The 24,456-nt window shown below is 42.6% G+C and overlaps 1 protein-coding gene across 7 annotated transcripts in view; it reads right to left on the bottom strand.

Moving 5' to 3' along the window:
• Positions 1-2,969: 2,969 nt before the first annotated feature.
• nalcn (sodium leak channel, non-selective) overlaps positions 2,970-24,456 on the bottom strand; it is a 69,237-nt gene continuing 47,750 nt past the window's right edge. For all 7 annotated transcript variants that reach the window (XM_056389231.1, XM_056389229.1, XM_056389233.1 and 4 more), the window contains 29 exons: positions 18,078-18,214; positions 17,214-17,355; positions 16,976-17,049; positions 15,312-15,413; positions 15,118-15,187; positions 14,875-14,966; positions 14,586-14,708; positions 14,288-14,344; positions 13,618-13,738; positions 13,393-13,524; positions 13,067-13,234; positions 12,208-12,312; positions 11,628-11,734; positions 11,418-11,538; positions 11,216-11,314; positions 10,972-11,065; positions 9,307-9,413; positions 9,054-9,131; positions 8,825-8,944; positions 8,649-8,717; positions 8,402-8,550; positions 8,181-8,274; positions 7,649-7,781; positions 6,711-6,826; positions 5,198-5,355; positions 4,670-4,820; positions 4,382-4,531; positions 4,129-4,246; positions 2,970-3,854 (listed from right to left, as the gene is read on the bottom strand). In XM_056389231.1, coding sequence (XP_056245206.1) covers positions 3,712-3,854; positions 4,129-4,246; positions 4,382-4,531; positions 4,670-4,820; positions 5,198-5,355; positions 6,711-6,826; positions 7,649-7,781; positions 8,181-8,274; positions 8,402-8,550; positions 8,649-8,717; positions 8,825-8,944; positions 9,054-9,131; positions 9,307-9,413; positions 10,972-11,065; positions 11,216-11,314; positions 11,418-11,538; positions 11,628-11,734; positions 12,208-12,312; positions 13,067-13,234; positions 13,393-13,524; positions 13,618-13,738; positions 14,288-14,344; positions 14,586-14,708; positions 14,875-14,966; positions 15,118-15,187; positions 15,312-15,413; positions 16,976-17,049; positions 17,214-17,355; positions 18,078-18,214 — 3,330 coding nt within the window. In that variant the 3' untranslated portion in view covers positions 2,970-3,711. The remainder of the gene's footprint in view (positions 3,855-4,128; positions 4,247-4,381; positions 4,532-4,669; positions 4,821-5,197; positions 5,356-6,710; positions 6,827-7,648; positions 7,782-8,180; positions 8,275-8,401; positions 8,551-8,648; positions 8,718-8,824; positions 8,945-9,053; positions 9,132-9,306; positions 9,414-10,971; positions 11,066-11,215; positions 11,315-11,417; positions 11,539-11,627; positions 11,735-12,207; positions 12,313-13,066; positions 13,235-13,392; positions 13,525-13,617; positions 13,739-14,287; positions 14,345-14,585; positions 14,709-14,874; positions 14,967-15,117; positions 15,188-15,311; positions 15,414-16,975; positions 17,050-17,213; positions 17,356-18,077; positions 18,215-24,456) is intronic.

Below are 24,456 nucleotides of genomic sequence, written 5' to 3'. Positions count from 1 at the left end.
TGTGCAAAAAAACCAAAAACATAATGAAGCAGAAAAATCCAGGTGAAAAGAAGATGGACGGCAGCTGCAGGCAAGAAAAGTGAAACGGACATTGAAGATCTTTCTCTTTTGCTCCTCAGAGAAAGTGTTGAGATTCAAAAGTTCATGAGGAATCTAACAACTTACATCGCTGCCATTGGAAGCAGCAAGTATTTGCACATTCAAGTGCAATCACACCTCATTCTGGTTAATAATCAGACTGGTCACATTGTCTCTGTGTGAAGCCTCAGAGATATAAATTCAGACTTTCTGGAGGAGGGTGACAAGTGTGCTCTAAATTATATCTAATTTCTTGCACTTCCTCCTCGTCGACCAGTTTTTTAATTAGCTGTGTGGAGAGCCATCAACAACTGCACTGGGGATGTACAGTATGTACAGTATGTGTGTGTGTGTGTGTGTGTGTATGTGTCTTTTTATGTAGGAATTTCTTCTCTGTCTGTTATTTGCATGCAGCCTGTGTATATGTGTGTAGTGGTCTTGTACTAGAAAAGGCATTTTCTAGTCTATGTGATGCTCGGATGTTTCCAGGGTTTAAAAGCGACATCTCACCAGGAGGGAACCAAGCCATCAAAGCCATCATGTACTTTAATTACAGGTAATCTTGACTCACAGACACTCTTCTACTCCCTCTGCTCTTAAGAACTTCCTCCTCAATTACCAAAGTGCCTCAATTAGGTCCTAAATAAGCAGTGGACATGCATAAGGGAGAGATGGGCAAATTACAATAGAGAGGGTAAAAACAACAGGCCCCGTAAGAGCCAGTGTGATGCAGAGGCAATTAAAAGACAAAAAAGTGTTCTACCACACAGGGCGAAAATGAGAAAAAAGAGAAAAAAGCCCTTTGATGAGCTAGTTCTGAGCTAAGTGGAGCTTAAGAGGCGATGGCTGAGGAGAAGAAAGAGCGAGAAAAAGATAAATTAAAGACAGTTGATTGGCAAGAGGGCTGGTGTCACACTGTTTCCCTACAGGACCATATGTTTGGGGGGGGCACTCAGTCATCGAGAGACTGGAATGTGTGAGTAAGTCATGATTTCTATAGAGCAAGTAGGTGTCCCACAGGCAGCTGATTTTCTACACTCTCTCTCTCTCTCTCTGCTTTCCCCCTCACATTCATTATCCAGCCAACCCCATACACACTCCATCAACTGTGAAACTTGGGCTTTTGAATGGACAAATGAAGACCCTGTCTCTTTTAATGGGCTAATTCTGTGTCTAACAAGGGCCCTTGTTAAGGGGGAAATGCTTTCGCTGCAGCCGGCGGTATGAATGTGAGTGCATTAGTCAATTAGCTCAAAACTAACCCAGAGCAATTGTCTGACGAATTAACTAGAGAGAAATACATCATCAAGGAACACAAGGGATAACATGAGACACTAATATACACACCTTTGTGTTCGTGTGCGCTGTACTCACAGTGTGTGTCTACTGGATCCACTACATTTCATTCTGTGGACGGCCGACTCACGCTGACCCGGATGGACCAGATGGAAACTGAGCTCATCTAGATCCACAGCAAGCTGCTGATGGCAGATGACAGGACTGTCATCATCGGTCATCGCGGTGAAATGGAGGAAGTGCTGGGCACTGGGGTGAGTGATGACTCAATAGGAGAGCAGTATGTTAAGGAGGAGGAAAGAAGAAAAGTTGAATATAAAGTATTCCTATAGGAGACACACACACACACACACACACACACACACACACACACACACACACACACACACACACACACACACACACACACACCAGACCCAGGAATTACTAGACTTGAGTCACTTCTGCTCCAAGCTGCACTTCGATATATAGCAAAAAAAAAAAAAAAAAATGTAAAGAACAAAGTTTGGACCACATGGTGAGAAAAATGGTGAGTGCTTATCAGGGCAGCTCAGCATGTATCCAGGAGAGGGCAGTGTAATACAGTGAAGGGGTGGGGATGGCACAGAGTGTCTGATCTGAGCAGATGTGAACGAGGAGAATCATTAAACAGCATCTGTCCACTCAATTACCCCCTTCGTTACTCCAATCCCATGTTTTCTTTTACTCACAGAGGGGTAATTACATTTTCCCATAAATTGAGCTGAATTACTGAGTAAAACAAGTCATGACCACGGGAGAGGTGTGGGGCAGAGGCAGGTAACACAGGCTGCACATCACAGCGTGGACTATAATCAGCAGGTAATAGATTCCAATAGGAAAATCATTTTAAGCACATATTTAAGGATTTAGGATTTAAAACTGAATTCACACATCTTACATGTATGTGTGTGATCACAAATGCTTCACAATGTGTCATACAAAATTGCAAACTGCGTAATATAGAAAAGAGTTTAGTTACTAGTATTTAGTAATTAGTTTGCCATATGCATGTACGCAACTCTGTCCTGTGAAAACCATTCATCTCCAAAACTCCAAAGTTGTCTAATGAGTTTTTTTTAAAGGGGTTGTCCACCACCACAGGTTTCTCAGCCCATAAAGGACCAGAAATGTATGTATGAAGTGTACTTACGTAACGTTTTTTTAGTCTTATCAACCACCGAAAGTGCTTTACAATACTTGCCACATTCACCCATCACACCCATACACACTCATTCACTGATGGAACAGCCGTCAGGGGCAATGCAGGGTTCAAGGAAACTTCAACATGTGGACTGGAGGAGCAAGGGATCGAGCCACTCTACCTCCTGAGTCACAGCCGCCCCGGATACATGGTGTTCAGGTGGACAGCGAGGATATGCAATGCTATTATTAATATTTTAATGTATTATGTATTAACATGTTTGGGGCAAAGACTGGAATGGATGTTAAATTCCCTCATTGGAAGTCACATCTGACAATGTGATGTAATGTGAAGGGAGATGAAAATCTAACAGTTCTTTTGCTCATAAATGCCTAATCCGTGTAGGCCTTTATTAGAATAACTGAATACTCCATAAATCGTATAATTTATAATAATTTACAAAATATTTCATGTTTCAACTCCACACAAATACATGAGATAGATTTAACTTTTCATTACATTCAGAGTCATAGATCTAAAAGTTGCTTTCATTTGCTTGTTCCACCAACAAGAACAAGTGTCCTGGTTTAAGTATAAAGTGACTATGAGAAAATCCATATTCATACTGATAAAATCAGTACTGAGAAAAATCGATTAATACTGAGGAGACATTATCAGAAACGTGGAGGAAAACACAAGAACAAAGACGAAACACTGACATGAAAGGACATCACAAATTATTGTAGCTGCATCAGCACAATTACAGGTTTCAAACATCGACATTGTAACAGTAGAAAACACATACAGCAGCAGCAGCAGCAGCTTCTGGGTTCGTCTCATTTCATAAATGCTTTCCTGCCATTGTCTGTTATAACACCATGTTTGCCTGCATAGAAAACCTCAGCAAACATAATGAGAGAAAGTGAGTGAAAAAGATCCAGAGGTATGAAATCGTCATCAGTGGCTGCTGCAACAAATGTCTCACAGGTATCCTGCGCACACAGCCTAAACTTTCTGAACAGTTCTGAATCTGGATATATAAAAGATATCAAACAAATGCATAAAAAAAGCTTTGTCATTGATCGAGGAGCGAAGGGAAAATAAAACAGCTCGAGTCAGCCAGCAAGACTTCCAGTTCCTCGCTAAAAAGCCGCAGGACGCGCTGCAACTCATCTCTAAATGTCGATGAGGTCGTCGCCGCTCTCGTCGCTCTCCACAGTCAGCTGACGGGTCCACCACTTCTTCACCTCTGACCCCGAAGAAGCCTCATCATTGACGGGGTTCATCTTACACACTATGGACTTGACACTTGTGCGACCTGACATGACACACACACACAGAGAGAGAGAGAGAGAGAGAGAGAGAGAGAAAAGAAAAGAGTCTACCTCAATATTATAGTCCTCATTTGGCCAGTACAGAGGGCCTTTGCCTCTTGTCAGGACATGTCTGGAAAAGCAAGTCCCTTTCTCTGAATTATAAGGTCACATAAACTCCACATACTAGAGGAAAAAGCTTTGCTCCAACTCACTTCAACAGAAAGTCCTCGACAAAACTATACAACTTATAGGCAGTATACATAAGCGAATACACACCTGCAGGAAGCCGCCACTGTCCCAGCTTCCTCTGTGGTCTCCCCAGGTCTGAGGAGTCCTGCCTGTATCCTCCTCTGTCTGACAACGTGGGGCTCAGTAACTGCTGGAGACCACTCATCTAAACAAAGAGGAGACATCCTTTGTTTCACCATTGCACGTGCACACCTGCAGATTGTATGATGTGCTTGCTGTATATCAAGCTGTGAGCATGCGCGGGTGTGTATGGAGTCGTGGTAGGTATGTAGGGTTTTACCTCAGGCTGTGAGGGGTTGTCTGGGTTGTTAGTATTGTGGTCTTCACTTGGCATGGTGGTCTCTATGCTGGGGGGGTTGAGGAAGTGGCTCAACTCCTGCTGCTGGCTCTCTCTCAAGCTGTGGATGATGCTACACGACTGCTGCTGCTTCTATAAGTGCACACAGACATGAAGTGGTCAGTGTGTGTGTGTGTGTGTGTGTGTTGTGGAGACGTACTGTATGCATGTGAGGAGAGTAGAATGGGAAAAGCAAAGCAGTGTGATTGTGTTCTGCTGAGAGAGACTAACCGCCCGGATGCGTTTGAGGCATTTCTTGAGCCACATGCGTATGGTCTGCTTGGCAACCTCTTCTTCAATGGTGTACTCCAGCTGTTCCCTGGCCAACAGCTCCTCCAGCTGGAGAGACTTTCTAATGTCCACTGAGCGATATGAGAGCATGCTGTATGATTACACACACACACACACACACACACACACACACACACACACACACACACACACAACACACACACACACACACACACACACACACACACACACACACACACACACACACACACAAACAGTGAGCCACACACATAAAGACATACAGCCAAGACAGGGACATATTTAGTGGAATAAAATTCTACTTCAGTCAAAAATTATAAAAAAAAATAACACTACTATGATAAGTAAAGCTGTAAATGGCAACACTGCATAACCATAAGACCTGACTGTAAGAAACTATGATGTGCGATGCAACTGACTCTACATAAAGAGTCTTTATACATCGTATAAGAGCGTGTGCGTATGCTGTACGTGCCGCGCCACGGTCACCTGAGCACGTCGTGGAAGGTCACATCTCCTCCACTGTGAAGTCGCTCCATCTCATAGCACATGTGTTTAAACAGCAGCTTGTCTTTGTCCAGGTCCACCTCCAGCCTGCCTCTGAGCAGACGAAGCAGGAACTTCACCCTGGATGTCGGAATCACACCCTGAGGAGACAGTCACAGAAGTCACAGGGGTGACAGGCCGGCTCAAGTCTGTGATCAGACACTTGGATCTTTGTTAAAACTGCAGATGAGAGTGAAGGATTACATGAGAGCTGATATTTCACAGCTCAGTTTTAATGAGAAATAATATCAGCTGTTTTGTATTATTGAGGCAACGTCCTAAATTGTTTTGGAGCCCGATTATCAATTAATTTCAGTTAGTTTTAACACAAACTTGGAAATGAATCCTCTCACTGTCTACACTGTTTGAATCATGAGTCTACACTGTTTGAATGACATCTCATTATTTTCATGTGGAATCTGGCTGTGTCTCCTACTACTACCGCTAGAAACTACAATAACCACCTACTGGTTGTTTGCCTCTGCCAATCAGCCAAGCTGCAGGAAATGTGGTCACAATCTCCCCTTCCTCAGTTACAGCATTGAATAATAGCCAGAAGTGCTTTTGCAGAACATTATGACATCACAGTGAAGTTGACCTTTGTCTATTTGGATGTAAAATGTCACCACTTCATCGTTTTATCTATCCTATTAGACATTTGTGGTAAATAGTGTCATAATTAGCGTATGAATTTGTGAGTTATGGCCAAAAATGTGTTTTGTGAGGTCACTGTGACCTTGAACTTTGACCACCAAAATCTAATCAGTTCATCTTTGAGTCCAAGTGAACATTTGTACCAAATCTGAAGAAATTCCGTCGAGGCGTTGCTGAGATATCACATTCACAAGAAAGCGACGGACTGACAACCCGAAAACATAATGCCTCTGGCTCTGGCTGTCACCGGTGTGGAGGCATAAAAATGATTTTCATTATAAAAGGGTCGTTTTAAATCCTGTAGTCATGCAGGCTTTCTTTTGAGCTTGGGAGGATAAACCCTTAATGGCCTTTTTATGGTTTTTCAGAGGTGGGAGGGCTTGATTTGAAATGGGATGTCAGACCACAGGTAGGTATAATTACTGGCAAAGGTGAATGTGGTTGGGTTGGGACCAAACACTGTATGTACTGAATGGATGTACTAGCTCCTGCTTCTATATGTTATAACTGCACGTGTTTGTACAAAGAATTGAAAAAAAAAAAAAAAAAAAAAAAAAAAAGCCCACATCCAGATGACATCATGGATAAATAGGAGGTTGGTCTACATTTTTAATCCAGCACCCACTGTTCTAATTACTTTCTCTCCTATTATTCAATGCCAAACTTCGTTCCCTTCAGCCCCTCTCATTAGCATTTGTGCAGCTTTTATCTTCTCTATATTATCCTTTGCTCATAGCCATATGATCGCCATCCTTTCCCCTCTGCTGTGTCCTCATCCTCTTCCCCACTGCTAATTTCTCACCTCCCGTTTGTCATCCACCATGTTCCAGATGATTTGGAAGTGCCTCAGGTCATTATAGCTCAGCAGCTGGTCCTCCTCAGTGGAGTAGAACAGAGAGAAGTTCTCCACAATGATGGCTGCAGTGACAGACAGTGACATTAATACTCAAAGATGTACATTTTCCATAGTAGCAATATCTATGAATATACAGTATATGTTCATTGTGAGATGCTTCTAGGTTTGTATAACAATGAATGCAAGCTGTTCTGCTGCCCAGGCTTCTGGGAGACTGAATGAATCATATTATCATGATAATGGGTTGATTGAAACCCAGGCTGTTATAATAATCAATCTCATTACACAGGCTCAAGCAATAAAAAGACTCTCTTTGATTTAATTTTTTTTACTTGATTCTCTAGTTCACCTTTCATACAACCATGAGTCTTGCTGTTCTTGCTGTTTGTGTGTGTAATTTTAAAGTACTTGTTCATGAAGACTTACTATATCTTAGTAAGTGTCTTTGGTTTATTGCTAACCATCTGTGTCTTTCCACACCAGATTACAACCCATACAAAAGTGAATGGTACAGATCCAGGGCATTAGACAGAGACAACACACACTATACCTCATGGAGCAAGATGGTTTGGTTTCTATCAAAAACTCATTTTGATTCTACACAAGTAAAAAAAAAAAATGTTTTAAATGAAACAGAGCCCTTTCTGCTGCAGAGGCACAAGCTTGTCATTCTTTTGAAAGGTTTTCCTGCATGTGCACACTTTAGTTTGATCACATTCATTGCCCTGAAACTTACCTTCAAAAAATCCTAAATCTAAATACTTACCTTGTAGTTTTGTCCACAAATTACAGGCGAGTCCCCACATTGTGACCGTGTGAACAGATTTTCTCCCTACAGTGTGACTAATACAAGTACACACACACACATACACACGCACACCTACCTACAAGTAGGTTGAGCATGATGTAGGCTATAATGACATAGAAAGAGCAGAAGTATATCAGAGCTCCAGCGTAGTTGCCACAGTCAGTCTCCCAGTAGCGATGTTTATCTGGGGTGCAGAACGGTGCCTGTACCTGAAAACACAAATAAGCATTAAAAAATGGGCAACAAAACCATTTTTTCCCAGAAATGTTACAAAAAGGAGTCAAATTACAAAAATGCATTTTTAAGTGATATCTAGCAATATCAACAATTTTCACTCTTTTGTAGAAAGTAGCTCCAAGTTTTCAGTGAAAACTGCTGACAGTGAGGTCTGCTGAGTATCCAAAGCTATTTGAACCAGAGTAACTGTTAATTTTGCTTTGAGCCCCACAAACAAAAATCCATTCACCTCCATTGTAGTGAAAGGCAGCAGAAAATTGAGGTGAAGCAACCCTTTCAACACAAAATGTAAATGTGTTTTGCCAGATTTGGCATAGATGGTTTGCTCCTTTGTCTATGAGAATGTGTGTTGGACTTGCAGTCCATCTTACCATGCAGTCATGCATGATTTTATTCCAATCTTCCCCTGTGACAATTCGGAAGAGAACGGTGATAGCTTTGCCCGCTGTGGAGAAGTTGGCATGCCTGCGATTAGGGGAGACAGACAGATTCAGATAACTCTAAAGAGATGTGTTTTTCTGGATTTAACTCCATGCAACCTGCAGAGCTCATCAGCTCAAAAACAAGCAGCGTTATGAAGGAAATGCTTTACCGGTTGATGTTCTCTCCAAATTTGACGGTTCCGAAGAGAACAACGCCAGCGAATGCGTAGCAGAGAAGAAGCAGAAACATGCCCACGATGATGAAGAAGCTCTTGTACATGCTGACGACCACAGTCAACAGCAGCATCTTCAGTGTCACCTTAATACATGAAACACATTCAGAGGCAGATTTCATTACATTTCATCACGTTCCTTTTTTTTGGGGAACATACGTTTTTACGCACAAAACATACTCACATGCTTCCCACATATCGTGAAGAATCTGAAGACAATCACACAAGTGCCCATCATGTAGGTATATGCATTCTACAGGGGAAAACAATATAGTCATTTGTATAGTATTTGCTGAAATGCATAACAAAACATAACAATTCCTAAAATGTTCCCCTTAAAGAAAAAGTGTTTTTTCTAACCAGCAAGGAAAAGTGCAGGACTATCCAGATGACACCCAGTGACGTGACTAGCAGGTCATAGCGATTTCGTCTGCTCTGCCAGTAACCCGCCGGAGACATGGCTATAAGCTTCATGGTCACCTGGGTAACGGCACCAAGGCTTAACATCAGACAGACTTGTATACCCAGAGGAAGCAATCAAACCAAAACCTTAAAAGTGATGGATGAGTAGACGGGATGACAGGCTCACCTCCAGGACGAATATAAAGGTGAAGACTACTGACATGGTGGCGAGGGGAAATGTTACTTGATCATCACCTACATCCCACTGGAGAAGAGAGTCACACATGTCAGTATGTTTATATATAACACATTCCAATAGAAACCACTTCAGTTCTATTTTACATGAAAGAAACAGTCATAGTAGATGAAATAAATAAATAAATGAAGCAAAACAAGAAGCAGACGAACAGCAAGTGAAATGAAGTGGTGTAAGGCTTTACCTTGACTGATAGCAGCACTGACTGTGCCAACACCAGCACAGCAATACCCCGTTTGAAGAAGGGATGCTGAGTAATGTCATACATCTTGGCCCGGAAACCACCGTTCTCTGTCAGTTAGAGAAGAAATAAGAGATTTATTGAAACCTGTGCAATTAGAAAAAGAAAAAAAAAAAAACGCGGAAATTATTTTTAGACAGTTATGGCCAAAAGTAAGATTTTTATCAAGTCAGTGATCAGATTTAAGTGTGTGTACAGGCTGTGGCAGTGGTCTCTGTGGTAGTATACCTTAGTGTCCTGCAGATGGCGCTCACGGGCTATTTGGGCATTATAATCAGTGTGATCAGTGTGATCGTGCTGCTGATTTTACAAACATTTATTCATATCGATGCATCTGTGTCAAAGTAAGTTTAACAACGCAAAGAAAGAAAGGTACACAAGGAAACTACCCCTGTTTTAAAATGGCGATGAGCGTAGCTGATGTGATTGGCCTTTACTGAAGTCCACCCTAACTCTAACTAATGATTCTGTATTTTGTTTTCCACGTCTCCTGCTCCAGCATGAGGACTGTACCTGCACCCTTGGATTGAGGGGTTAGTTGGCTTCGTTTGCACGCACTTGCATTTCAAGTTTGTGCTCGTTTCATCTGTCAGCATCCCAACTTTAAATTAGCTGGAATATTTTAATCCTTGTCACAACAAATCCTTGCTAGAAGAGATACTTATCTCCTTATTACCTTATTACAACTGTCCCTAGAGTTCCCCACAAAGCAGGAACTTTAATATCCAATGAATGTAAAACAGAGATTTAACAACAGGCAACAGGGCAGCCACTCTGGTTACATTCTGTATGACTACTGACCACTGAGACCCAGTGAGTGAGGGCTGGCTCCGTGCTGTAATGATCTGCACAGTAGCGAGTGAGCGAGTGGCGCTGGTGCTGAGGGCCTTTGGATGTGGATCAAAGTCAGGTTGATACTGCTGGTGGCAGCGGTACTGCTGACTAAAACCGAAGCCATTGATTTTCTGTTAGTTCTCAGCCTCAACTCTGCCAACAGGCGATTTCCCACACAGCCTCCAACCATTCTCACGAGTGTAATCACAGAGGGAGGAGCAACAGTTTAAATGTACAATATTCCCGTGTTGAATTGTAATCAATAGCATTAGACTGTGCGTAAAATTTAAGTGTAAGAGTCGGTATAAAGCATTTATCTGGTGACTACCTGTCAATTAATGTGAATTTACTATAGATAAAGCTGGTAGTTTACCTCAACAGAGGTGTGGAAATTTAATAAATTTGGTCAAATAAATTTCCCGTGGAAGGCGGCGACAGGCATGATTCAGTGTTTGAGCTATTTGCATTATCTGTCTTCCAATTCAGTTTTTTCATTACCGCTGCTAGTCATCATTTGGGTGTCATGAGGAATCCCCCGAGGGATCAATCCTCAATGAAAAACAAGTACTATTAAATATGGATTAATCATGCAGGTGCTGCTTAACAATGCACAGGCACGCACACACGGACACACACACACACAGACTGCATGATCAATCAGGAGACTGGGGCTAAGACGTGACTTCATGATGTTGAGCTTGATATTCTATCTCTGTGTTGTATTACAGAAGACTTTCCAAAGTTGTGTTTGTGTTTTAATGTGAGTGTTCATACCTGGGCGAGGGGGCAGGTGGAGAGGTTGAGCTATTTTCAGTCGACTCTTCAGATCCTCCCATCTCCTCTGGTCCACTGTTAGCAGAGCTGTGCCCTGGTGGTGGGAGACACAACGCATTCAAATCTGGGAGGTGGCGCATTTGCCAGCCTGGTGGTCAAGCATGAATATCATGTACTGTGTCTGCAGCAGCACCATTTTGAATTTGTTGAAGGAGGAAGCTGTATCTGTACATGTGTCTCTTACCTTGTTCTCATTGAAGTTTGCGATAACGACTCCTACAAACAGAGTCAGCCCAATCATGCATCCCAGAAACACAAAGACATGGATGTAGATACCGTGGATCTGCAGGCACAGAGGCGTATAAGCTGAGCTGAGTCGCAGTTCTGATAGAATAAATGAGCACTTTGATGGAAAGTGTAAGAAAGCCAAGATCAGTTTTCAGTACCGGTCCAACGCGGTGAATAATGACATCTCGGACCTCCACCCAGCCTTTGAGTGACAGCACTTCAAAAAGTGCCAACATGGCATTTCCCACATTGTCAAAGTTAAAATTACGAGGGTTGGCCCTGGAGATGGACAGAATGGATATATCAGTCACCAGCTGCGTAAAAAACAATCTTAAATCAAGTCGTAATAAAACAACAAGCTGACGTACCAGACTCTCGGTACCCAGAAACCCGGTTTCTTTTCCCCCGGCCTCAGTTTCAGGTTGAGGTTTTTGGAAACGCTGACGTTTATTCGAAAGATGCCATGACATTCCTCCTGTAACCAACCACACAGTTAGTGAGGTTGTTTTGCTATGCTGTAATAAATTAATATAAGAATATTACTTATACCTAGGAACCTCCTTATGTTGACGCATTAAAAGTTATAATAGTTTGAAGATGTTCCTCCTCACTGATATGCAAGTTAGTGCATAATAGTAATGCTCAGATCTCGCCAATTAACTTGGTGAGTACAATGTTTTTATCATCATTAGGAACAATGAAAAGTAGACCCACTTTGTAATAAAAAACAATTATAAACAGCCTTATAAATCTCTTTTTTCTGTACAATAAAAGCTGAAAGAAGTCAAATGACTGCAGTTAGGAAAGTAGGATAAAAGGAAGCACTGGATTATCGATTTGACTGGGGGGGAACACCTTCTACTTATTCAGCTTGTGGTTCTCTGCAGGGAGTGTGGTGTGGGAGGGGAGGGGGTTGGTTTAGCGGGGAGATTATGTTTCTTGCTGTACCCGTTTAAGGATATGGGGGTCGTTGCACTTGGCAAGCTTTCCGGCAAACAGTTGAACTCCGAAGCTTGCGAACACCAGCATTAGTGTGAGGAGCAGAATGGAAACCTGCAGCAGAATCAATCAAGAGTTTAAGGCAGACACTTCAACATAATCCAAGCCTGAGAGATTAAAGAGCAAGCTGAGGATGTCAGACAGCTGTGGACATAGGAACCCAGCTAGGAAAATCCATGCCAGACCCAGTGAGAGTCAGTAACTGTTGCAAGTTTCTGATAATATAATAAAATCCTCGCTAAGAAAGCAAAAGGTAAGCAAAACCCAGAGATGGCCAAGAATGTAATAATAACAAGGGCACAATTCAATAAAGGTGAGTAAGATGCATTTATGTACAAATCCTAGTTGTAGTTTTGCATGTTTTTTAACCATATGCTATAAATCATGAACACTTTACAGCCAACCTTTTTTTTTGTTTTACACCTTTCACAGCTTTTTCACTGCTATTTTCTAGACAGTGTTGCTTTCAAGTCTTCAAGCAAAGAAAGTTTTTTTATACTGCACTGATGTGAAATATAAACAAACAACTACCTGCCAGATAAGGAAAATACAGGTAATGATTTGTCATATGGTCACTGAAGTTTCTCATTATTTCCTAGACTGCTGAATGGTCAGAAGTAAGATAAAGAGTGAGCTATGTTTATGCACATTTCAATGCATACGCCTGTAGTGCATATAAACAAGGACTGACATGATTTGTATTTTCCAAATGAATCACTGCTAAAACCCTCTTTCTGCTTCTGGGGGCTGAGTAAATTAAAGCTGTTGCTGTGCAAACACACATGAAAACATGTACACAGCCACTGACCAGGAAAATCTCCTTGAATCCTTTCAGAACCTCCCGCACCACCTTCCTCATCTGGGGTACCAGCTTGAAGATCCTGAGCGGACGCAGGCAGCGCAGCATCATCAGCAGCTGAGCCCCAGACTCAGGAGGGACGTCAGGAGGCAGCCAGCACAGAAAGATCAGACTCACCTGCAACAGCCACACAGCGGGGGGAGGGAGAGTCATTGGCTACTATTTCAATAACAAGGACATGTGATTGGTCTACCCTCAAAGAGGTTTTCATCCATTAGAATGGTATCATGTAACATTGAAATGAAGCAGTGTTTAGATTGGCTGATTTTTCTCACAAGATAGATAAAGATGTCCATGACTCCTCCAAAGTCTCTAATGACAGCCGTGGGGGTGAAGAACAGACCGTCGGCCATGATCTTCAGGTTGAGCTCGATGCTCATAAAAATCACGAACACATACTCCCCAATCTGAAACAGACATGAACGGTTTTAACAACATCTGTGCATCCACATTGTCCACTCACTCGTTCATGCAGCAATCCATCCACCTGGTTTTAGTACCTGCAATGTGGGGACGTGCATAACCCTGGTGAAGGGTGATTCAAACATCATGGAGATGCAGGAGCAGATGGTTACTACAATCATCACCCAATCCAAATAGGTGACCAGGCCCAGAAGATCGCTGCAAGCGCACACACACACACACACACACACACATATAAATATTGTTACACAAAAACACAGGAGCTTTTCTTACACAGAGAAAAAGTATGTTCAGAGTAAGGAGGACAGGATAGCTTTAGATTTGCAAACCACAAAATACTCATAATTCAAGAACAAGATGGGTGCAGAAAAAGAGAGGGGAGGTTATGTGAGGAGAGGTATCAGAAAGTGAGAGTGAAAAAATCTTTGTGTGTGCGCGCGTGCGTGTGTGTGAGCAGCCCAATCTGTTCTACAGCAGGATGTCAGTAAAAAATCCCCCGGCACCAACAGTATCAGATACAAAGGACTGCCTCTGGCTTTAATAATCAGAATCTGTGCTTGGCTGAATTACTATCAGGTTGCATAATGGGTGAAATCTATTTCACAGCTCTTCATCTCAGAATTTTCAATCCTTGCCACAGTTTTAGGGAGGCACAACAGGCAGGTAATAAGATACAGAATTAATAAGTATGCCACTGCTGTAGAGTGAGCGGATCAATAGAAGGAATCAATAATTCATCACACTTACTACAGTTGGTGGTATTTGGTGTTCTTCACTGCTCCTGTTATGGGGTCAGTTTTGGATCTGGATATGAATTCATACAAATAAAATAAATTGTCAGCATTTTGACAAAGACACAACATGCAATTTTTTTTAAGTCTTATGAGCCAAACTCACACAGATGCATTAACCCCATGATATGCTGCAAATTCACAATGTTTATGCACTGACCATTTGTGGCCATAAGAAGCTGCCTAGTGAAGCCTGAAGAAAACAAATTAACACAACACAGTATACAGAAGTTGAAATGTAAGACTGATCTTACGCGTTAAAGCGGGCGCGAACAATCATCCTGCAAAAGTTCCTGAAGCGGTGTTCCCGACCCACGATGAAGAGAGGCTTATCAAAGTAAGGATGGTTTTCTCTCAGTTCCTCCTCCTGGACTTTTCTGAGCAGCCACACAAGCAGAGACATGAGACACACACTAGCTACTGTATGACACAGCAAAGGGCTAAACAGTGACTACAAGCCATGGTTCACTGGATGGGGATTTTCTACACAGTCAGAAACTTACTTTGCGTGTTGATATTGTGTGAATTTCTGTGAATGAATACCTTTTCATCTCAGCTTGTTCTTTCTTTTCTTGGATCATCTTGATCTCACTGTCCTCTCTCTGAGCGTTCCGGTAGCGTACAGTACTGGAATGCTGGGTAAGAGACAAAATCGCAAAATTTCTATCAATGTTTTTATATTTCTTACACATTATGACGAATGCTGGAGGAGTATGTGACCTACAGCACATAGTACAATATACTGTATTTGTCATTGTGTGTGTGTGTGTTTGTGTGTGTGCTCACATCCTGTGTGAGAGTCTCCAGCGACTTCCCTCGGCTGATCCTCTGACTCGTGGAACCATGTCTCAGTGATCTGCAGATAACAAAATAGCAGGCTATGAGAGAAAATGCCTAGAGGTATCACACAGTAAGATTGCACTTGTTTGAATTTCTGTGTATTTGTGTGTGTATGTGTGTGTGTGTGTGTGTTGACAGACCTGCGCTCTTGCCGTATGTGATGCTGGACACTGAGTATGGAGCGCTCTTTGGCTGGCTGGCCCTCAAACGATCCACTTAGCATACGCTGTCTGGTACAAGCCCTGGAAAACACATACACAAGATTTTTTTTTTTTTTTTCCCTCCCCATGATCAATAATGACGATTAACTATATCCGTATGTGAGGACACCGGCTGGCAATGTAAACACAGCTGGATCTCGTCCATATTCCTGTCTAACAAGATATCTTCTGCCTACTTCAGTCTGGACTCGAGTGAGTGGCGATCCAGGCAGCCACTTTGAAAGGTTCCAATCGTTCCATTAATCAGTGTGTGTGTGTGTGTGTGTGTGTGTGTGTGTGTGTGTGTGTGTGCGACTCGCGCATTGCTGTGTGTTCTGGCTAACAGCAGAGCCATGTACCAGAGCAGAGCTACTGACACAGTGGGCACCATCAGTATGTGCACTTTAATCATTTACAAAGACTCTGAGCGATTACTTGTTTATTGCCAGTAAGTATGAATGAACTCCTGCTTATGCTGGACTGTGTGTATGTTTGCCTACGTCGGTGCGACTGCGAGCCTAATTGCTCGTTTGTGTGGAAGATGGCAGGCCAGACAGAACGTGTGATGACTACTGATACGCTGTCTATCAGTCAGACTGACAGAATAAGGTGGGTGTGGGGGTTGGGGTGGGTGTGTGGGAGTGGGGACGGGGTTGCAGGGGGGGGGGGCAGGTTGGACACGGTGCAGGCGAGCTAATCTACACTTAGTGCCAGCTCTGCCATGCTGAACAGCAAATTATCCATTTACTTCATCGCCAGAGTAAATGAGTCTGAAGTGCGTCCGTGTGTGTGTCTGTGTGTGACGTGCGCGTGAGAAAGAGAGAAGCATTAACAATACCAGAGTGCTGTTACGCTAGAGCTACATCTAATATGCATACGCATTATTGGTTTCACCCACACAGAGACTGTGTTTTTCATGTCTGTGGATGATGCATACTAAACACATCTAGCTGGGGTCTCCAAGGATGGTGTCAACCCAAAACCCTATGAAAACAGCCAATGGACAAAAGTGAGGAGCAGATTAAAGTTGCAGATCAACACGTCTATAGATGTGAGTTAAAGGAGCTTTTTTTGAGTTTTGCTATTGCTACATAGCTAACGTTAGCATTAGCAGCAGTTTACTTACCAGTCTAGAGGAAACTTTGCGAGTACAGCATCAAACTTCACTCCTTTACTCGCCAAGAGCTGTCTCCAGCAGCGGAGAGAAACCTTTTTGTTTGTTGCTTGTATTTATATCACAACTTTTCTTATTGAAGTTTTGTCACTTTCCGATACCAAGTCATTGTAGTGTCTAGTCTGCCCTGAGGAAGAATCATGCTCAGAGGGCGTATTATAACCTCTTGTATTGTAAACACAAAAATGGCAGAAGCTCTTGGCAAGACTGGTAAGTAATTGCTGTTAAACTTAAAAACAGCTCCATTAAAAATGGTTTTTCAAACATCTAGGACCAGGTTACATACATCTGTTGTTTCAGCGGCAATGCAATGACTACATTTCATTGTGGAGCAGCCCATAAATACAACAACAGCTTTGTTCCAGCAACCTCAGCTCATTGTTAACGTCAATGTCTTCTTAGATCGCGCTGAGGTGAGGATGTGTCTTACCGCAGGATTTTATTGATAGTAGTTTCTTTTTCCAGGAGGTTACGAGCTCGGATACTAAATATTGACCTGCGAAGCTGAGAGACCACAGAGAAAGAGAGTGCATTAGCTGGAAGTTTGTTAAATTTAGTGCATCATCCAAAAAACACATCACAGAAAAACTCCTTCACATCCACTTCCTGTTATTGTGTGCAAAAGAGAGAGGGAGAGTAAGTTAGTAAAAGAACGAGTGTGTAAGTACCTTTTGGTCGATATACTTGTTGTCTTCGATGGCTGAGCGTTTGGAGTGGTCGCAGGAGGAGGATGAGGCGGAGGGAAGACGCCGGAACAAACAACTGGTGTCCTGCTGCTGCCGATCAATGAACTGCTTCATAAAACTCTCCCTGGAGTACACAACAAACAACACATACACGCAAATGTGATCAATTTTAATGCATGGTTTCCAACTGGAGAAATCCGAATGCGTAAAGATGCAAGAATGACCACAGTTGTTCAGTAAGTATTCAAACCATCTCGGTGCAGACTCAGCTGCAGAGTATGTCACTGGAGCTACTTGCTGCAGCAGCAGCAGCCCGGCAGATGGGCTGCAGAGGGGGATTTCTGGGAGAGCAAAGGACCCAGCTGTGCACTAATCAGCAACTAAATGATAAAATTGATTATGAGGTCCGCTGTGTTGGACACAGTTCAAGCTCTCCTGCTAAAAACTGCTCTCTGTTCAACACTGCATAAGATACAAAAGGCCTTCTTGCATAATACTGTTACCACCTACTGGGAATACGTCTGAAGTGTTTTCCCCTTTCCTTTCCTTAAATCATGTCAATAGCATAGAAAATGTCTGAAAAAACATCTGCTCATTGTTGTGATGCTTCAGTAATAAACTTAGAAATCCCTACTCAATGAAGCATTGCTTTTTCCCTCAATTCTCTGGGGACAGGGTTAGAGCTTTTGTAGGTCTGTTCTTCTTCTTTATAAGCCAAATTATAACTGTTACTGGTGCTTGAAATATAAGATGTATCAGTTAATGAACACTTTTGACAAGACAATCTAACTGTTTTCTTAGGATATAACACTAAATGTTATATTAAAAAAATAAATTACAGTGTACCTGATCCTGGGCACAGTGAAGTCAGACGGGAGCTTGGAGATCTTCACCATCTGAGGTCTGTTGGGAAACTTTTCAAAGATCCTGAGTCGTAGAGGGAGCTTCTCTTTGGTGTCAGCATTGGCTTCACTTTGCTTGAGCTAACAGAGGGAGGAGGGGGAGAGAGGGAGAGAGTCAGTTCATGCACAGTACAGGAGTGCAGAACAAGATACAATAAGAGGGGTAAAGTCAGCCATGTGATGAGAATAAAGAAGAGAGGGATTATAAAGGGAAAGACGGGCACAGTTAACTTGAGTTTAGGTTGTGGGAAGGTTTGGGATTTTGAGAACTGCACGAAGTTACCCTTGGTATTTAAAAAGTACGAAACCAAGCCTGGTGTTGCCAGAGAAAAGTAGGAATTGCAGAGGTTTTTACCTCAGCTTTAAGAGTGCAGCTTTATGTTTCTGCCTGATGATGGCAGCAACACACTTACCTACAACACACATACACCACATACAGTACAGACCACCACATTTAGGAGAGAGCCCACTTACTTTTAGAAAACAATGGAGAAAGCAACAAAAGAAAAAAAAGAAAGATTACTTTGGAGTGGTTAATGGAGAAAAGAAAAGGTAGCGACAGTTAGAATAATGTGCATGTGTGCAGGCCTGAGCACTGTGGCACAGGCTGGAGAAATAAAAAGATGACAAAAGAAAGAAACCAATTATTTCCATTTAATTACATATGGCGGAGGCTGATTGAAATTCCCTTGCAGGTATTCTCTGTCTGGGTGCCTGGAGATAACCCCTGATGCATTGCAGATTAGGCCTGGAAGTGAACTGCTTTTGGTGCAATGGTGAATGGCAGCTTATCAAGCGGAGCAGACAACCACTGTGAATCATATTGACTGGGCTTGGTGAACGTTTCTCTGTCAGTCACACCGTCTGTCTACCAATGAAAACGTCCCTCCATTCTGTTCCTGTGTATGGGTATTCTCTGTCTGCGCTTGTCTGGCTGAGAGGCGAACGAATGACTGGAACAGCCTCTCGTTTTTTGAGGGATAACAGCCGGGGGAAGGAGAAACCTGACAAAGGGAGGGAATGGAAATCTGTCTATCCGTTTTTCTTTTTCTAGCAGACTAAAGCGTGGGAGTTTCTTTTTTGCCCTGAGTGGGTGAGTGGTGAGTGGCATACTGTGAAGATGGAATTATGCACCAGCATTTGCTTGCCTAGGCTTTCTGTCTATATTCTGACTTCCAGGACGGAAAGATAGGATGGAAACAGAGACTAAAATAAGTGAACGAGAGAAGTCAACAGAAGGAAATGTATGGGGAAAATAATAACGACACAAAACTTAAGTGGTTGATTATAAATAGGACAGTGAGCTTTCCCTTTCTATACTCTATCGTCAGCCATATAGAACAGATAATAAAAATGTGTTGAGCAAAACTGTGGGCTTCTCTCCTGTGCTGCAGTTCTCTGGGTGAAGTTGCAGAAAGTGCTGCAGTCATCTCAAATAGTACCTGTACATTTGGATGCTTAAGCAAAAATACACAAACAAAAATTCACGAACAAGCACACGCACTCATGGACAAACATACAGTGCAGAATTTATATGGACCCTACTGCTCCCAAAGGTCCTAATCAATTGGGCCAACTCAGCGAGATGTACAGTTTAGCCAAGGCTCTCCACCCTTATCTGCAGCAGGATCCCGTTACATCAAAACTTTCTCTGCCATCTATCGCCCTTTGTTCCTGTCTGTGTTCATCCTCCACCTCTAAGAGAGTTTGTTCTTCTCCATCACAGTGAGGATCTACAGACATCTCGTTATACAAGGCTGCCCAGGTATCAAACATCTTAGTTTCTGCTTCAGGTTCTGCTCATTGCTTCTTTCTCCCTCACTGATCTCACATCCCTCCTTCTTATTATATATCTATTTTTCCCCAAAAGAAGAGCTGCACGGGACAGGAACAGACCTGGACATTGAAAAAAAAAAAAAAATTACTATTACTATATTTAAATAAATAGACTCGTGTAGTGTGAGTGAGGCGTGTTTATTCATGCACTTCAATTTATCTGTTTATTTATTTACAGTATCTGCTGCGTCTGGGGACCCACCTGCTGTGAAATAAGCAAAAGATGCACTGAATTTAATTTCAGTTCACCCTAGGAAAACAAATCAGAGCTCAGTGTACCATGGATCATTTAGAAGCTTTTGTTTGGGGAAGCGCTATCACCCTTCATGGAAATTAATGTCCAGGAGGCCTACGTAAGGAGAAGTATTCCCTGTACAACCGAAACAAATAGTTTCCTTAATTACTGACACAATGCAAGGCCGCTTCCATAAAAGGTTCATGTGGTAAGTCGGTACACCAATAACTTGCCATAGATCACTATTAACTGTACGTGCTCACACGTAGCGTCGTCAGTCTCGTCAATACACGGGATCAATAAAGCACACATGGACACAAGCTCAGGAAGAGGGAAATCTGTTCTCTACTGATTTCTGGTTTTATGTGTTGCTGTATCAGAGGAGAGGAATTGCTTCCACCGGTATCAAAGTGCACACATGTTAATGTCATGCATTATGTAGATACACATTTATGTATTTAAATGCAGTCACTCTAAATAAAGCAGCTATAATCAACACAATGGATCACATGACTACTTGTAGCTGAGGTGAAAGGGATTGCTTTGTATCACCATTCCTCTCAGCTTTTAGCTTTTAGTGCTGTTACGGATTCACATTTTGCAACTTTACTGCTTTGGTTGACTATCACTGCTCTCATCAGCTGTCTGTTTTCAGCAGGACGGCTCCAGAAACACACTGTACGCTACAGACAGACAAAGGTACAGAACAGCTGGCTAAAGAGCTAAAGAGGCAGTGGAGACCAGAACAGCTAAAAAGAGAAGGTACGGTATGCTGGACGTTGGACATATCTGGATTTCATTAGCCACGTGAACACAAACATGAATCCAAATGCTAATGTTGCTCTTTATCTGCCAGATGTGTGAATTAGCTAACAAGTTTGCTCAACTTTATCAGGTGATAAATAATATGTCAGTGCTGTGTTTACAGCTGCCTCAAGGTGGCCACAAAAAGCAGTTATTCCAGTTTTAAGTGTTAAAAGTGAGCGTTATTTCCAAGTGTATGTGTACGTGTGACAATCATGTGTCGTGTGTGTATTCCACCTGTATGCCAGTAGGTGTGTGTAGGATGTATGTCTCTGTTTCCCTTTGTGTCACAGTCAGTGGTTGATAAATCAAAACTGCTGCTTCGCTTGCCACAGATGAGATTTAGTGTATAGTGGTGTAACAGTGGAGCCGAGACTAATGTGTTTTGCCTTGAGACCCATTCAGGTGACCTGCCACTGCTTCCTCCTCCATTCAAGCCAATTTCAGGCTCGGCTGAGCTAGGGAGCTTTCCAGCCAGGATTTCCACAGCTTTCCTGACCAAGGCCGCGGGGAAGAAAAACTAATGCTAATCATTAGCATTAGACCAAATTCAGTCACAGCTATAGTTAAGACAAAGGGGTGAAGAGTCTGATAAAGTAGGGGTGAAAAACAGCTGGGAGCAAAAGTATTTAACATAAATGAAAAAGCTCTTCTCTTGCAGGGGCAAAGAAGCAAAACCCTGCATAATGATCGGTATTAATACTTCCATGTAATACTTCCATATAATATGATTACATGCAGGATACTCAAGCTGTCACGACAGCTTTATTTCAAGCTATCAGCTATCCATGCTTATAGCCCCTTAACAAGTGATCCTCCAACTACGAGCTGACAACTTGGAAATCACTGATATGGCAGTACAAGAAATAACAGGCACAATCTTTCATCTCTCTCAAGCAGTCTGGTCATTTCAGCATTTTAGCACAAGGCCTCATAAACATCACAAGCACTTTGTGATTGACTCTGAGATGCATGTGAATATTCATTTTCCTACTGTGCAATCCCTCTAAACTCTCTAATCAGTCCTGGGAAAGTGCCTCAGAGGCATGCAAACATAGAGTATGAATATCAGCGAAAGTAGCCAATGGAACAATGATGAACTGATGAACAGCCGCCCACTAAACTGCTGCCCACACACACCCGCCGAGCGCCAGCGAGGATGTAAGTACAGTCATCTACATTTTACCATTCAGACATCAGAGCCTGCCATTCACCAGCAAGACCAGACAACAGCCGCGTATGTGAGTGTGTATGTGTGTGATCATGGAATAATACGACACAATCTTTGTGTAATACATCATTCCGCATGGTTACTTATCCGCAAAGCAGAGGAAAACATTTCTCTCTTCATGAATCTGTGCTCCTTCAACAATCACATCCATGATCTATGCCAACATGAAAAATGTAAAGGGACACACTGTACATAAATATCGCAAAGCATGTGTGGTCCCTGTCATGCATACAAACCTATTTACACTCCACATCCCGTTAAGTCTTGGTTGGGTTCCCCTGGCCTCGGGCCAGTCCAGCTGTAATACCCAGGGGTGGAAAGAACTGAGAGCGAGTTAGCAGGGTCACCCTTCTCCTCTCATTAGCTGGGTAATGAGCCGTGGTGTGGAGCTGTTATAAAGCCACACAGCCCATAAACCTCTAATAGCCTCCTCCAACACCCAAAACAACTGCAAATACTCTTAATACCATTATCTCAATATCTAGAACTATATAGCGTCCAGCTGTGTGCCTTTGGGCTCAGGTCTCGTATTGATGAGGCAGCCTGGGGTTAAGACTCCATACCATGCCATTCCCCTCCCTTTCCCCATGTCTCCTGTCTCTCCCGTCGTGTGTCTGTCTTCACTACATTCTATCAATAAACGCTAAAATGTCAACTGAAGTGTTTGTTTAAATAAAAGCAACATATTTGTAATGTTAAAAATGAATGCAAAATTCACATGAGCACAAAATATGAGACTAAAATTTAGTCCGAATGCTTTTAAATGGCTGCTAAACATTCCTCAGTATGCCTCCATGTTAGGCTTCATTTCCATTTTTTTTGCAACATGTTTGTCACTGAAAGTTTTACTTAAAACGCACAGTAACAACTTGAGAAACAATAATCGGAGAGTGATTGCAGCCAAGTGCAAACACAAGATTTAAAGCCAACTACATTTCTTTTTCAAAATAATTTCAAACAAAGGTGATGTCATTTCTGTGTCTGTGTGTGCCTGTGTAATTGCAGTGTGTGTGTGAGTGTGTGTGTGTGTGTGTGTGTGTGTGTGTGTGTGTGTCATGCTAGTTTTAGAACATGGCAGGAGCACAGTGCCTGGAGTGTCTTCCAATAGAAAACTGAAGGTGACATTTGAAAGATAAGAACACATTGTATTGGGATTCTCCAAGGGGTACGCTCTTTTCTCCTCATCTCCCTCTGTCTTCCTCGCCTTTCTTCTCCTTCACTAAATCCCCAAAAGTCCTTGGTCCATTAAATCACTTAAATGGAGGACAGGCTTTTAGTTTAATTCATAAATAATGAAATCCTTGGTGGGAAGCCATAATACAATCACTCCATAACGCATTTGATCAAACTAAATTCTCTCGTATAAGGTGGCTGTAGCAGAGAGAACACAGCAGACACAATGCGCACGTACGAACACGCCACCCCATATGTGCCACACGCTCATATCAATATTGAGGAAACAGTCAGGTGTTATTTGGAGTGAGGAGCCCTTATCGCTGCTCTGTCGCCACGGTGACACTGTATGTTCCTGTCACAGCCGTAAAACAGTAACCACTCATCTTAAAACTCATTTAAATCCAAAGTAAACATCCTTCTCCCCCTGTCCTCCTTCCTCTTCCTCCCCTCCCACGTTTATCTCTTCCTCCACCTCTATCACTCACTCCATCTCCCTCACCCACCCCCTCCTTCTCCCGTTTTATCTCTCACAGTCTACGCCCGATCGTACTCTGTTCGGCTGACAAATGTGGAACGAAGATAGACACAACTCAACTGAGGACCACACACTGTCACTGTCACTGTCACTGTCACTGCCACGCGTCTCTCCACGCCAGCTTTGACAAGCCTGACACACTGGGGGCAGCAATCTGATTACCTCTGTGCCACATCACACCCCTCTGCCTGTGGTCTGTGGAGCTCCCCATAGTCTTTCGTTAAAGATGTACATTTGGTGGTAAACCCTCCCTCACAACTGTGTCTGCCAAACAGTTCACATATTGGGCATCTGAGAGAGTAGTCATCCATCATCATCCATCATACCACAACTGATGCCCATACAGACATCAGCAGTACAAGGAGAAACAATTAAAACACACACACTGTCTGGTCCAGCCATAAATCCTTGAACAACAAATCATAATTCAAGTTCTGAATAGTAGGCTTCGGACAGCATGGTTACATGGTAAGGAGTGGGCTGTGTGATTCACCGAAAAAAGTATC

The sequence above is a fragment of the Seriola aureovittata genome, chromosome 11 (genome assembly GCF_021018895.1).
Source record: "Seriola aureovittata isolate HTS-2021-v1 ecotype China chromosome 11, ASM2101889v1, whole genome shotgun sequence".
Taxonomy (NCBI): Eukaryota; Metazoa; Chordata; class Actinopteri; order Carangiformes; family Carangidae; genus Seriola; species Seriola aureovittata.
This window is presented reverse-complemented; position numbering and strand designations above follow the sequence as displayed.